The following is a 14,776-nucleotide window of genomic DNA, read 5'->3' on the forward strand; positions in this document are numbered from 1 at the left end:
CATGCAAACAAAGCCAATACAGAGGTGAGTCAATCCACAATGAAGTGTGTTCAATGTTTATCAAGTTAGACTCGCTCCTCTTGGTAATTACTGTCTGAAGTACTCTTTGCTAATGTTGGTCATTGCTTTGTAACCCCCGGTCTGAGAGAAGCGGCTGTGACATTATTGTTTTTATTACTAATGTGTGTCCCTCTGCAGCTGTAATGGAAGCGAGCAGCAGAGTGATGGTGCAGGTGTTGATGTTGGCGTTGGTGGTGCAGGTCACCCTGTCCCAGCACTGGTCCTATGGGTGGCTACCAGGTGGAAAGAGGAGTGTGGGAGAGCTGGAGGCGACCATCAGGGTGAGTGGTTTTTAATGTGGATGAGTCTAACAGTTTTAGCAAATGTGGTGTCTTGAAGGGAAAATCTCTAAAATGTTTCAGTTTAGCTTCTTTTTTGTAAATGTTCTTTTGGATTCAGATTTCTAACCCACCTTGGTTTCATTGTGTTCAGATGATGGGTACAGGAGGAGTGGTGTCTCTTCCCGATGAGGCGAGTGCCCAGACCCAAGAGAGGCTTCGACCATACAATGTAGTAAGTGCTTATTATACATAATTTATTACCAATGTCTACTTCAATTGTACAATATTAATGTACAGTACACCACTGTGGGCCATTGTGTTCCCAAGCAGCAATGACAATATACAAACTGCTCCAAAGACTGTTTTTATTTCCCCCTTTTTGCTTGAGTGAAAATGTGAATGCCTAATTTTATGTTATTGAATGATGGCAGATGTGATACGTATTTCCTTGTTTGCTATCCTGTGTACAAATGAAGATTGAAGCATTTGTTGGATTAAATATTTAAGCAGCAGATGAAACCGTTAACTGTGATTTAATTTCAACCTCTTCAGATGAATGACGATTACAGTCATTTTGACCGAAAGAGAAAGTTCCCTAATAATTGAAGAGCTACAAAAAAAAAGAGAGAAGAGAAACACGGACTGTATTTGCATCTTCATCAACACCGGTGAAGGATCGCAGGAGACTGACTTTAAAAAAAACATATTGCACAGATCAATTGAAATCTATGTCTGTAAGATTTACATTTAAAATTGTAATAAAGATTTTGGACTCTGGATGAAATGATCAAATCTTTTTTATTTAGTTACATTGTAATCTAACCCTGTATATCTGGTCATAAGAACTGAAATGATGCTATTGAAATATAAAATGCAATTAAAAAAAGAGCTTTTTAATAGATTAAATTGCCTTTGTAAAGCAGGCACGACCGACAAGCATGACAAACTTGTGACACAACAATCTTAGCATGACAACAGCTGGTGATTAAGGCCAATTTATTAGAAATCAATGACTTAATTGAATTTGTTACAGTTTTGCTAATTCCATTTTCTGCCACACCAGTCATGTGCATATGTGATGTGGAAAATTACACCAGATGATTTTTTGTGTTGTTACCTGAATGTTGATTAGCCCCCCCTACATGAAAGACAAAACATGTTCGGCTTGTGATGTCCACAACAGCTTTCTGTAATTTAGGAAAACTGCAGCCATCCAAAACAGAAAGGGAATAAAACTTTTTTTCCCCCTCCCTCCACTCCGTAAAAGAAATTGGTGTTCATTATAAAAATTGGAATTTCATATCAGGAAAGGAAAGGAATCAGCAGGGGGCATATGTTTTAAAGAGAACTCATTTTCTGGCAAAGCCCCACAGACAGAGCACCATACTAATCGCCTGGTGCATAAGGGGCCAGGATTCATGAACTGTGCTGACACCGTGGAGGCCCCGCATTGTTCGAGCGTGGTTGTAATGCACGCCAATGAACCCAAACCCGCTGGCACAACTGGGAAAAGGTGAACATTATAAAAGCACATAGAATTAAAAAGAAATTAAACCACATTCCATTGCACTTCCAGAACAATGCTTGTTCATTTGTGATACTTCACATCGTTGACTTAATATTCATGGTTGTAATTTGCATAACACAATCATTTCCTTTGATGAGGAAAGACTTTTTTTTTAAAAGTACTATATTTCTACTTGACAAAGTTACAGAAGAACATCTTGTCTTGGTTATTTTCTTCTGAAAGTGAAAAGGAATAGATGTACTGTATTCCTTATCTTAGTGGGGTTTTCAATAATATTGCATCATCCTCATAAAGGATAATTGTGCTTTTATAACATTTCCTAAAATATGGTTTTAATTCAATTTGGTATACTAGAGTGTGAGAATAATTAATGTTTACAGATAGAGCATTACAGTCCATGAATTCCCTTTAAATAATCCCTAAGTGTTTGCTATGAAAGCCAACTTTCTCCCTCCCAGTGTCCTCATCAAGGACCTTCCTAATTGCACGTATATCAGGACAACAAAACCTGCTGGTATCTATGTTTCCAAATTTGATTTAACCTCACTTTCTCCTTCCCGGACCCCCTGGTGGATATTCACTTTGTTTACCTCAAATTAAACTTCATATTGTTTACAGCCTCCAGGTCCCTGAACATTTTATAGCATTTTAGAATTATTTCTTTATTTATTTTCTGTAATGATTGTAGAGTTGGGATTCATTTGAATGTTTCCCTCATCTGCATGAAAATTATATAATTAACTTTTGATTAACCAGCTCAGTTGAGTTGGTTCCCCCATGCACACTGGTGAATAGTACCCACCGCATTTTAATGACTGTTTTCCAATTGAGTGGCGACCTTTTCATCAAAGAGCCACAACTGGGGCTAAACAACGGTAGAAAATAATCACGGTGAAGACAATGGTAGAGGCCGACTAGGCTAGGATGTCATCCTTAAATATAACAAAATAGATGAAAGCAACCTTAGTGCACGTAGTGGCTGTGGCGAGAAGCCAAGTGCTCGTGCTGCTGGATGCCCCATTGTTAAATCTGTGGAGGTCACGTCCACTGGCATATAGAGAGGGAAAGCACAGGAAGCTGAGAATGGCCCATTGTTACGTGTCCTTGCTCAGAGGGAATTCCATTATGAAGGGCAATACATATTTGATACTTTGATTTTTATGCTATTCATTTGTTTGAAAAACAGAACATATTTGGATAATGACTTCAGGAAAAAGGGGGTCTCAGAGCACCTCCATCCAAGGCCACAGCGCTGCGTTAACACACCTGCCAATCAAACGAAGCGAGCAGATGTGCATCCTCGCACAGCCCACCATCAAATAAGCATTCTATCATATGCATAATATAGTTTTCATTTCATCACGATTATGCTCCGTGAGCCATGTGTGTGTTTCTGATGGGTCATAGGAAACTTTTATTGAAGCAGAGTGTATAATAAAGTCATTTTCCAGGTGCTTGTTGTGGCTCTTATTATGAACAGAATGATAATTTCCCCTGGAGGAATCTGGCCCTGCATATCAATTGAAGTTTAGTGTGGGTCTTACTATGTTCCCGCAGGCTAGAGTAGAAGGCAAAGTCATCTTCAGAGAGAGTCTAAATGTCAGGGAGGTCTTCAAACACTTTTTCTCGCAGAGCCTTACTGAAAAGACTCTTTGGAAGCGCTATGTCTTGGAATTGATATGGTGGAGGTGAGCTAAAGAGGGACGCAGAAGGCTTAATGTAAAGCGGTTGACATGAAATTTAATTGGAACAAATATGTAAAACAAACTAAGTAGAGGGTCAGGGAAGAAATCAAAATAGGACTGCGCTTCTGCTTTCTGATGTAAAGTGTTTTCTCTCAGCGCTGCTCAGTAACTGCTGTGTCGTATCCTCTCGTCTCCACATGGTGACACTCTTGAGCTGCGTGGTTTGAATCTGCTTCTGGCTGTCGAGTCTATCAGCAATTCCTTCACTTAAGTTTGCAAAAACTGTTATTCCTCTAAATCTAACAAAGACTTAAATCAATCATCTTTAACTCTGGGAAACAAAATGTTAATTTTCCTGCACGCTGACTGATGGAGTTTGTGTTTATAACAAAAAGTATTTTGTACAATTTTGCAGCAGAACTGCACAGGCCTGAAACCAAGCTCATTGTGAAATGTGAAACAATTCTGATTAAAACATTTGATGTGTAGAAATTCATGAATTTCTTAAGTGTTTTTAGTTTTGTATTTGCAAGGCATTGATTTGTATTATTCCATTATTTTTGGTGAGTGAAGTTAAAGTCAGCTATACAGTAGCATGTACAGTCTTGGCTGGCAGGGAACCTTCCTGTTGTGATCCGACTTCTCTCCTTTGATCAAAGAACAGTGTTAAAGCACTGGGAGAAGGAGGAGGTATGAAATATGAATGAATACAGCTGTGTTTTGATGGATATGTCTCAAAGTATCCCAGTAAGAGACTGCTAAAGGCCAGGAAATCTGTTTGTGTTGTGGAAATAGGCTCTTCCTCGCCTTTTCTTTACCAGCTTCATCTTGGGTAGCTTTTCACTTCATATTTTAGAGATCCTTTGTTAGGAGAGAGATCAACCCCTTATCCATGCATTTGTAGGAAACTGTTCTAAGAGGCCCTAGTTCATAATATATATCATTAATGACACCATTTCCTTTGTTTGGTCTTGAAACCACCTTTTGATCGAAAGCGCCAGCCATGAGAGGAGGATATTTATTATTTTTCTGGGGTAGACCCAAAGTTCTCACAGATGGAGCGAGATCTTCTATGAGGTGATGGAGGCTTTGTCACTAGTTATGTCTGTGATTCCATTTCCTTTTCTAAAACCCCATCGGGGAGCTGTGACTCATTTTGAAGTTGGAAGTTGATACTGTGGTGTAAAACTAACGTTCCCATCTGAATTAAGAAACTATCAGAGCTCGCACAAATCTCAGATTTTCAGAGTTAGATGAACTCATCTCTCACATTACACTCCTTTAATAAACAAAGATAATAAAAAGATACGCTCATAAAAACACAATTATTATGAGAGATTGTAAAATGGAAATTGGTGCCTATATATGTCTTTTACACCCCATCACAGCTCCTCTGTCTTATTAACTATCATTTAAAGACCCTCTGCAGTCATATATTAACTAAGATTCAGCGTTTGGACCTGTGGCAGGACAATGTCTCTTGACTACGGAAGGTTCAAAACTTCCTGCCCAGGCTTTATTAGCCTCACTAATAGCTGGGTTTCCCAAATGCCACGGTCCACCTCTGCTGGGAGTAAGGGCTCAGATCCTGTCAGAGAGGGGTCGCACTAACCAACTGTAATCTTTAGGGTACTCCACTCCCGCTGACCCACATCTAACACCGGTTCCATCCCCCCCGCTTACCCCCAACCGCTATCCTTTCCCTCCCCAATCTGGCCTACCCATCCCACTTCAGTTATGCCACCCTTGGCTCTCCCTCCCACGTCTTACCACCCTTGTGTGATAGTTTCCCCCCACCCAACCCGCCCCGTGCCTGTTCCAGCCTCGTCCGGCTGGCCACAGCGAGGAGCATGCCTTATCCTGTGGTAACGGCAATTAGCAGTGTAAAGCAAGCTGTGGAGAAGACTGGATCCCTGTCCACGTTTCAACCCCAGATCACGAGTCTCCTGCACAACTTCAAGGCAAACCATGCAATTAGCTACAATAATGATAATGTGTTGTAGGGGAACAAAGAGAGGGTAAAACAGACTACTGGTGTGAGGGAGAGTGGGGTGCTAATAGTAGGGGGGTTATTTGAATGCTCTGGTGCAGATAGACCAAATCAGTCTGATTATCAAACGTATGATGAATTACATTTTTCCTCTAATTATCCTTGCCTTTTATGTGTAAACCAACTGAGTGAATTTTGCATTCTAGACATCTACGTTCACTGGTCTTTGGGCATCACACTGGGGTTGCACCTTTCATTTCCGCTAAGAAACATACAAGGAGTTACTCATGTGGCTAAGCCGATGGGAAGAGGGGGAGAAATGTACTGACAATATTCTCAGTTGACTTAATTAGATACTTTTAAAAATATTTGGCAGCGGTACAGGAATGGAAAAAATGAGGGGAAATATGCGGTTTGATGTTTGACTATCGCAGATGTGTTGACACAGAGTCCAAACATGCTGGAAACAAACCACAACACCCAGACCACAAATAGGAGCATTTCAAGTCAAGGCTGTGAGTAGATACAGTCGAGCAGCAGACTCACTGCCTTGGTCTGAACACAGAGTGCAGCGCCTATTCTCTCCGCTGTGAGCAGAGACCATTCCTACAGTCTCACATACAGAGGTTTATAGAGGATATTTTGCTGGGTGTTGTGCAAAACGAACCGTGTCCCCTGAGCAGCAGCAACTTCACCTTGGCGGAGTAATGCTGTGATATTCTGTTTATTCTTCACTCACTTCATTTTACTCAGAGGAAATCCTCTGGAGATGGCTTATCTTGGAGCTGGAACAGGTGCACTCTAATTTACTCCTATTGCTTGGGGAGCCCAGGGGCCCCTGTAGAGAAGAAAGTAGCGATGTAGCACACTCCACTGTAAAGCACAAACAGCCAGAGAAAGAGCATTTAATCGAAAGAGAAGAAAACTGTGAGCTTTGAGTGCAGCCGTATCATTTGGATGCAGAAAATTCTTCTCTCCTTTTTGTTTTTTTAGTTTTCCTGAGGAAAAAGGACCCGTCATTTCATTTAACTTTCATTTGTTCAACACTGTTAACTTTGCCTGAAACTGTCATGCTACACTTGGCAAAGCAGCAGATGACGTGGGGGACCTGTTGTATTACCTCCTGCATAATAAAACGTTTCCTCACAGTCACTCCTGAAATATCTACAGCATTTACGGCTAAAAAATGTTTTATGGTATCTCTGATATGTGCCACTTAAGTTAAAGTGTACGTAAGTGCGTATGCTATTGCCTATTTGTTTTAGTAATGCTGCACATTTCCAGCCAGGAAAAAGTTTGTTTCATCTTTCACCCGCATCCCTGCATTCACTGAGAAACAGCTAAGCTTTCAACTTTGAATTTACTCTCCAATTCCTTTTCTTTAGAGAACTATGGTTTTGAAGAGTGGAGCTGGTATGTTATTTGTTCGGTATATTATAAGTCTGAATTCAGTCAGTATTTTTGTTTTGTGTTGTTCGTCTCTTGGGAATTATGCAATCAAAGCAGATGCCTCAAGCAGTCTAGAAAGCGCCCCATGTGAATAAGAGAAAATCTTGTACACAGCATTTTTTGTATGTGTGTATGAGGAAGGGGGGCATGACAACAAAGCAAATATATGGCATTGTTCTCCGTATACTATAGCCCTATGCTGCACCTTTTTTAAAGAGAATATAACCATCACACCTGTATTCATTTTTCAAAAATGTCAGACCATTTGACTCTATTCAAATGGCAATCCTACACCCCTGATGAAGTGCATAACTACACCATGTGCACCACTTTAAGTGATGCAATGGAGGTCCAACAGTCAATGCGCCACATCTTTATTATGGAAGATAAGGTTTGAAGGCTGTGTTGCTGGTAGAATTTCACAATGTATAAACAAACAGACATTTCTCACTCAGAAAAAACTGAAAAAACAAACAACCACCAGAGAGACAAAGGCTTTGGCAGGAAGAGGAGTAAACACAAAGAGGAGTGAGCAATACAAGGACAACAAGAGAAATATCATATACACTTTTAATGAGTGTGCCTGCCCCAAGCTTCTGTTTTTAATCACCTTTCCGTGTGACATAATTTGCTGCAAGATTGTATATGCTTGAGGGACTTTCAGTTCTTGTCAACTCAAGAGCATTTGAACCAATCAATACCTGTCTATCCTGTGGCACACTCATAGTTGGCCATTAGGAAAGAGCTGCTTAAAGTAAGCTCAGCCAATACCATTAGCCCTAGCCTAAGGGCAGTTCCATGCCTTAGTCAGGGTAGGCACCTGCCCCCGTCACCCCCACCNCCTCCACCCCTCCCCCTACCATTAAGAACCTCCCCTGAGACATCATTTGGACACATCGGCCAAAGAGCACTTCTTTATTCCCTCTCTTTTCTTTCCCCGGCTCCACCAAAAATCAATACATCTCCCCTTTTTCTTATTTTCACAATTTTGCCTCAATATTATTCTCTTCTCTGCCAGAAACCAATGGACTTTCCTTTTTTTTTGTCTTTTCATCTACAATTTCCTATGACTTATGTTTCCACACCTCATGTTTTGGAGGGGAAAAATTGGAAAATAATTAAATTATCTTGTCATGGTGATATCAAGCAGAGGTCCCACAGAGCGCTGGGCGTTTTAAAAACAGTGTGGTCATTCTGCATTTAGTTGCTCCCATTTTAACCTCATAGATTTCTACATTATTTTTCCATTACACAATTTTGTTGTGCACAGAGTAGCTTTGCAAACTCAGCAAATGTTGTAGTTGTACTTAAACCTACTTATTTGTTTTTGACACTCAATAAGGGAGACATCAGCGCTCAAATATCTCCACAGTAATGAGTAAGCTTCCTCTGTGTCAGGGTTTTCTGCTCCGACCATGTCATAATACCAAACCCTAGAGAACAGAGCCGCATACACAGTAATGCTTCCTGACTGTGTCTAACGTTATTGCAATGCAATGACTCCACGCTGCACAAAGTTTCAGAACAAGTGATACAATATAACGTCCTTTGAAGTCAGTCATTCAGTTATTGCCCTCCCACCCCTCAATTTCCAGTTGAAACAGCAAAAGTGTGGTACTGCCCTAAACCTAGGCCTTTGCTGTTTACGATAATAACTCTGAAGGGTGATAGCTGGTTCCGCAGCACTGGCGATTTCTGTGGCCGCCTATATCGATTGGGGGGCCCTAATGAGCAGCAGCGGAGCTGTGGCTAATGGTGTTGTGTCTGGTGTCCATAGTAAACGCCCACGTTGAGATTATCATTCCCAGGGGGGACTGAGAAAGGTTTTGCCAGCCCAAGCCCTCAGGGTGCGAGCGACACACTTCAGGGGTCAAGGTAAACCATCAAATGAACAGCCAGGCCTTTATTTCCCTTGCGTTAAGGACTATACCGTCCTACAGTAAAGATTAAATATCCATACCATCCTGTGTGATGCAAAGACAGAACGCCAGACATATTTTGATATTTAAATTATTTAAGTGCATATACCCGAGGGTGCTTTATGAGAGAAACTCAACACCCTGTTGCAACCTTACTTTATCACTTCAGTTCTTTGTCTAATTTCTCTACAGTAGTTCTAAAAAGCTATTACCGGGGCATTGATGGAGTCTTCACCAAACTGCCTAACTGTTATTAAGAGACCTCAAATGAGACCTGGCGTGACAGACTGATAATGGCTTATATGACTTCAGAGATCACCCTGGCACAAACACTGCAGCCCCTTCACATACCCCTGGCAGTCATTGTCCTTTGCTATGCACGGCCATTCTGGCAGACTTGAGTGACATCCAACAAGTTCAGCAGATTCAGAATGTAAGTGCACACCAGACAGTAGTGTCTTCAAATAAGGAACTGCAAAAGTCTCATTGTAATGAAGGGAGTTGTTGCTCCCTTCATAAACCCGACTAGGAAATGCAACCTGCTGTCAGCTCACACGTGGGACGGGAAACTCTTTAAACTACGTGGATAATTAAGTTTCGATAAAACCGCAGCAAAAAAGCATCTTTATTACCGCAACCACCGCTCTGTTTCAACAGGCGATTCCTCCATGGATTATGCTTGATGGTATTCAGCTCAGAGTGTGCACGGAGCATTAGTAGGGCACAATAATGAAGTCAACCCAACGCACAGCACCTCTCGGAGTCATGCCCTGTTTGGAGTCACACTTCCATGTCCTGGCAAATGCTGAGCATGTAAAACAGAACTGTCAATTATTCAACATGAACGGGAGGATGTATGGAGTGACATGGGGGGTGGACAGGGGCCGACTAAGCCTCGGGCAGATAGGGGGTACTACTTTGATGTGAGTGTGTGGGCCTGCAGAGTTGAGCAAGGTGCACTGGGTAATCTGCTAAAACACCCCCACCACTCCTTCGTTTTTCTTACCCCTCCCTCCCAATGCAGAGTCTCTCTGCACCTTTTATGTCCTGCTTCGTGTTCCCCTCTGACCCACAATCCCTCCCTCGCTTCATCTCTGCTTCACACATACATAAACAAACCCACACACAAACACACACACACACTAACACGCATAAATGCACATGTGTGTGCATACAATGACATGAAAGCAGGCTTCCTTTGTCTGTTAACCAAACAAGAGAAGGCAGCACTTGTTACAGATAATAAAGTTGTGAATAGCTGATTTTAGAGAAGTAGTGTTGTCACAGGAATGGCATTACTCATTTATACAATGAATACTAAAAGTTCCTCTCTCTTGAGTCTGCTCTCGTAGTCATACAATAGCACGCTTAATTACATTAAGTTCTGAGAAGAGGGAAGTTAATGGATGACATTTTGCTACACCATGAGTGCTCCTTCCAATAACAATAGAAACCCAAATAAGACCTAATTAATATGCATAGCAGAGCCAATGAACTTAATTGTCAAGTTGCTTTTATCAACCTGTCAAAGGATTGACAATTAAAACAGCCTCTGTTAAAACTTTAATGAGAAGCAAGTAGGAGAGAGGGATGATGAGGGAACAAAAAGACACAGCCTTCATCCGTCATGAAAGACGATACAAGACAACTACCCATTATTATTTCCTATCAGGATAAAACTATGCAAATCATATTATGCATTTTTAAATAATAAGTCAATGAGTAATATTTAATTTAGTACCTATACTCTTAGAATGAATATTTAACGCTGTTTTTAAGTTGATGAATTCATTAGATAATTTAGCGTGTAGCTACAACAGCAGGTTTTTTTTTTTCACTCAGAGTGCCCTTTACTTTCTGTGTTGAAATCCAGAACAAGTGTGTGTCGGTTTTCAAGTTCAACAAGTAAACTTCCTCAAGTCTTCCCTCCATGAGCGCAGAGCGCCTCATCATTTTCCGTGTAGCCTGAGCAGAGGCGAGGTCCAGAGCTGGACCTGAACCGGGGGAAAGGCAGCATATTGACTTGAGTTTTTATCCCAACATTGACACCAGCATGTCTATGTTCCAGAGGGGAGTTAAAACTGCTGACTCAATCCCAGTGCGCTGGTTGTTGTTCTCCCTTACAGATGTGACCGTTAATAGGCCTGCATCCATAATCATTAGTGTGTCTCAGTGCACAGGTACCCGATGGGCCCCGTGCGTCTGCCATTTGGTCTCGGTTCACTGTGCTTGCCTGCAGATGTGAGCGAGACACACACCTGCTCAGGGGCTCTCAAACAGACCGGCGCCATCCGTCACAGCTCACGCTACACTCGCTCTGTCGGAACAAGGCCTTGGTTCCGGTCCAATGGCCCTCAGACTGTAGGTCAGCGGCCGTCTCTCGTGATGAACCCACCTTACCATGAATCATATTCTCTCGTCCCTTTATACCCACTCCACTCCAACCAACCCCGACCCTCATTGCCCCTGTTCATGGTTCGCTCTTTCTTCACACAAGCACTCGAGCGCACTGAAGTAGCTCAGGTGAGCCAGGTAAAGACAGCACCTTAAAGAGAGACATAAACTAATGATCATGTTTTCCCACATCATACACTCCCTCTGCCCATAAGCCACAGTGCACTCAATAGAAAAAGAAAAAAAATGAAGAAAAAAAAACTTTCGTGTGGGTCTTTCACGGGCATCAGGCCACGCTTCACACTACATTTGTTGATGTGTGCATGCATGTGCACGTCTCATGCCAGCCCGCCTCCCATCAAGTCCTAATGAGGCCAGCTGGCTCTGTGCTCGGACCAAACCAAACTGGAGAGACGGCACAGTCCTGGCTCTCTCCGCCTTGTACACCCCAACCTCCCCAAAGCCTCCCACCCACCCTCCCTCTCCTCCAGATATCTTGGAGAACCATGGACGGCTGAGCACACGGCAGATTTGGAAATGGCCAGTTTGTTTGTTAAAGTCTACTATGTCTCCCCGATCCCTTGGCCAGGCCCAGAATTAGACAGTCCACGACCGCAGCCCCCAACCTGCCTCCTTGCTTACCACTACAGTGTTTCCTGAATCTACAAGAGCGGTGGTGATGTTGAGGTCTGCTGTTGAACAGCGGAAAGGAGGAGATATACCCCGAGGCGCAGTCAAGGGAATATTGTTCCTGACTATGGAAACAGGAACACAGCCGATGTTACATATACCTACAGTAACTACAATAAAAACTCAGACAGATAAAACAGATTCTAGACAACATGTCATAATGTAATTTTTTCAAAAAAGCCAGAAAAGCCGACAACACACATCCGTTGCCTTATTTCAACTTGAGTGTTCCTTATCTCTGGGCTGCTGTCTTTTGAATGTTTCATTATCAGGAAGATAATTTTTATTAGGCTACAGCAGTTAATTTCACTGCAGACTAATTAGAGGGATTTCACATTATTAACAAGCATTATTGTTGATAAGGGCCAGAGAGGTCTGCAGAGAGACTCGTATTGTCCAGGCTGTTACTTGGCATGTGATTATGTCCATGTGGGTGAGTAATTCCAGATCCCTAGCAATATCTCCTTGACAACTAACAATAATATACCTCCTCTTAGTAAGACGTGAAATAATGAACAACATTTGTACACACATATTGCTCACACATGCATAATGTGCCCACACGTGCTTAAGCATGTGTGCATCAACATCAATTTGTATACAAATTCACATAAACAAAATGCAAACATACTCCTTGTCACCTCCATCCAATCAACACCCAAATCTTGTTCACTGCAGTGTGTAGACGGCAGACTGCATGTAAGTTTTTTGCCCAGGAAGAGAGACTGGACCGGGGGGAGCACCTTAACAGGTAGCCCTGGGGTGCTTGCCAGAGTTCGGGCAGCCAGGGGGAGAGAGTGGCTCTGGGAAGCCGTACCACCACTATCCTCTCTGTCCACTGATTATGAAGCAGGTCCCAGACGGGTGCCTTTAGGAACCCCCCAGGCTACTCACAGCCTCCCTCTCCTCTGTTACAGGATCTGTCGCTGGGGGATTCGACTGAAGTGTGAAGAGGGTGTATGTGGGAGACGTGCGGAGAATTCTCAATATGTACGTGCTTATTTCATTTGTTGTCTCTCTGTTAAGTTTAGTTCTTGTTACAGGTTTGAGGAAAGAAATATTGCAGTGTTCATTGTCGTTTTGGGATTGATTTCAGATCATTCCGATTTGACTTGTGTATCCCCTTGATAACTCTGCACGTCTCAGTTGTTGAAATAGTCAAACAAGAAACCAAATATGTCCAGTTTTGTGTGAGCTACAAGAGCTGAGAGGAAAAGGTCTCAACACTTGGGCTCCTCTATAACCCTGTCTTGAGTTATGATGCCGTCCCAAGTTTGCAAAAGCCCTCTGGCTTCAACTATCTCTGACATGTTGTTCGTGTGTGTGTGTTTATGTGTGTAAAACTCCTCGCAAAGTCCAAAAAAGGAATGAAAAAATCATAACTAATGAGCCCATTTAGCGCCCAGCACCTGACTTTGGCCCGTGATCTCCGGGAGACATTAGAGGCAATTTGCCATCGACTTCAGGGCTCGTGTCCCAAACGTTATCAATGAGCTTGTCAGGTAGAGACCTAACCTCCCTTTGTTTCCTCCTCCACCCCCCTCTCTGCTCCAGTCCCCCAGCCTGCTCCCCGGGCCCCTGAAGAGGAACCAGCGGCATGATGTCACACACCTGTTTGGCTGGAGGCTGCGGCCCGGCGATGCTCGCAGCCGTGGGTGTCGCGTTGGCACCCCTCGCTCCCCCCTTGTCGCTGCCTGCTACGCCCCGTGGATGTGTCAAAATGGCAGATGATGGTTGGGGTGTGTGCAGCTGCTTGGGAAGAGGAGTGCCAAGGGCGCTCATTTCCTGCGGTGAGTTTTAATTTGCTCTACCCGCGTCTTCTGAAGAACCCTAACCCCCCCCAACACACACACACACACACACACACAAATTCATCTACTCCTATAAACACAGATTTACCTACCAAACCCACACCTACAATAAACACACTCATACTGTATACAAATCTGCCACCACACCACCCAAGGGGGAAGAAACCCAACATGCCCAAATAGAGGTGAGTGCAGGGGAGGGGGGATCTGGATAGTGCCAGACTTTAGTTTTGGAAGCACACTTTTCTTCAAACTTGAAAAAAACTCCAAACTAACTCACATGTTCTAACTGGTGCATGTACAAATCACTTCTCAGAGGCGTTCAGCTGGGTAAAAAGAGACAAGTCTTAAAACCTGCTGATAGAATATGGGGCTAGCAGTGCTACGTTGTGTGAGGGGTCTATGTCTCTTGACATCTGCTATGCAGTTGTCACTGGTAACTTAAATCCCCATTGATCAGACAGCTAGAGTGAATTTGTGTTGCTGTTTTTTTTCTAAATCCCACTTTGCGAACAAACCCATTTTCACACGGGGCACACGCATATACCTGACAGTTACACCCAAACAAGCCTTGCTGTTTACTCGAGAACAAACACATAGACGCCAACCAGCAAATCTATTCTCAATACACACATCACCCCAGACGTAAAGAGATTCAATTTTCGCCTACCGGGAGTGTTTCCATTTTTTTACGCAACAATTTTTTTTTCTTTCTCTCCTGTGTCAAGACAGCTGCCTTTGATGTTAGCATCTAATATACAGGGCTAAAAAACTATAGTTTGCTGTGAGCTGACAGATAAAACAGCGCAAGACGCCATTACCCTGCAAAGCGGAATAATGAGGAGACCTGAACACACAGAAGACAGGAGCCCAGTTGAATTACCGTGGTCTCTCATCCAAGGTGGGAGCTTTTTGACAGCTTTCCAGGCAGCACAACACATTACCATACTGACGCTGCTCTGTAGTGCC

At 42.9% G+C, this 14,776-nt stretch overlaps 1 protein-coding gene across 1 annotated transcript; it reads left to right on the forward strand.

Moving 5' to 3' along the window:
• The first annotated feature begins 16 nt into the window (after positions 1–16).
• Positions 17–1,063, forward strand: gnrh3 (gonadotropin-releasing hormone 3). Its single transcript, XM_010784154.1, has 4 exons — positions 17–24; positions 199–341; positions 493–573; positions 894–1,063. The coding sequence occupies exons 2-4, from the start codon at positions 204–206 to the stop codon at positions 945–947; spliced, it is 273 nt and encodes a 90-aa protein (XP_010782456.1). The 5' UTR covers positions 17–24; positions 199–203; the 3' UTR covers positions 948–1,063.
• The last annotated feature ends 13,713 nt before the right edge of the window (positions 1,064–14,776 follow it).

The sequence above is a fragment of the Notothenia coriiceps genome, unplaced genomic scaffold, assembly GCF_000735185.1.
Source record: "Notothenia coriiceps isolate Sejong01 unplaced genomic scaffold, NC01 NC01_scaffold00026225, whole genome shotgun sequence".
Taxonomy (NCBI): Eukaryota; Metazoa; Chordata; class Actinopteri; order Perciformes; family Nototheniidae; genus Notothenia; species Notothenia coriiceps.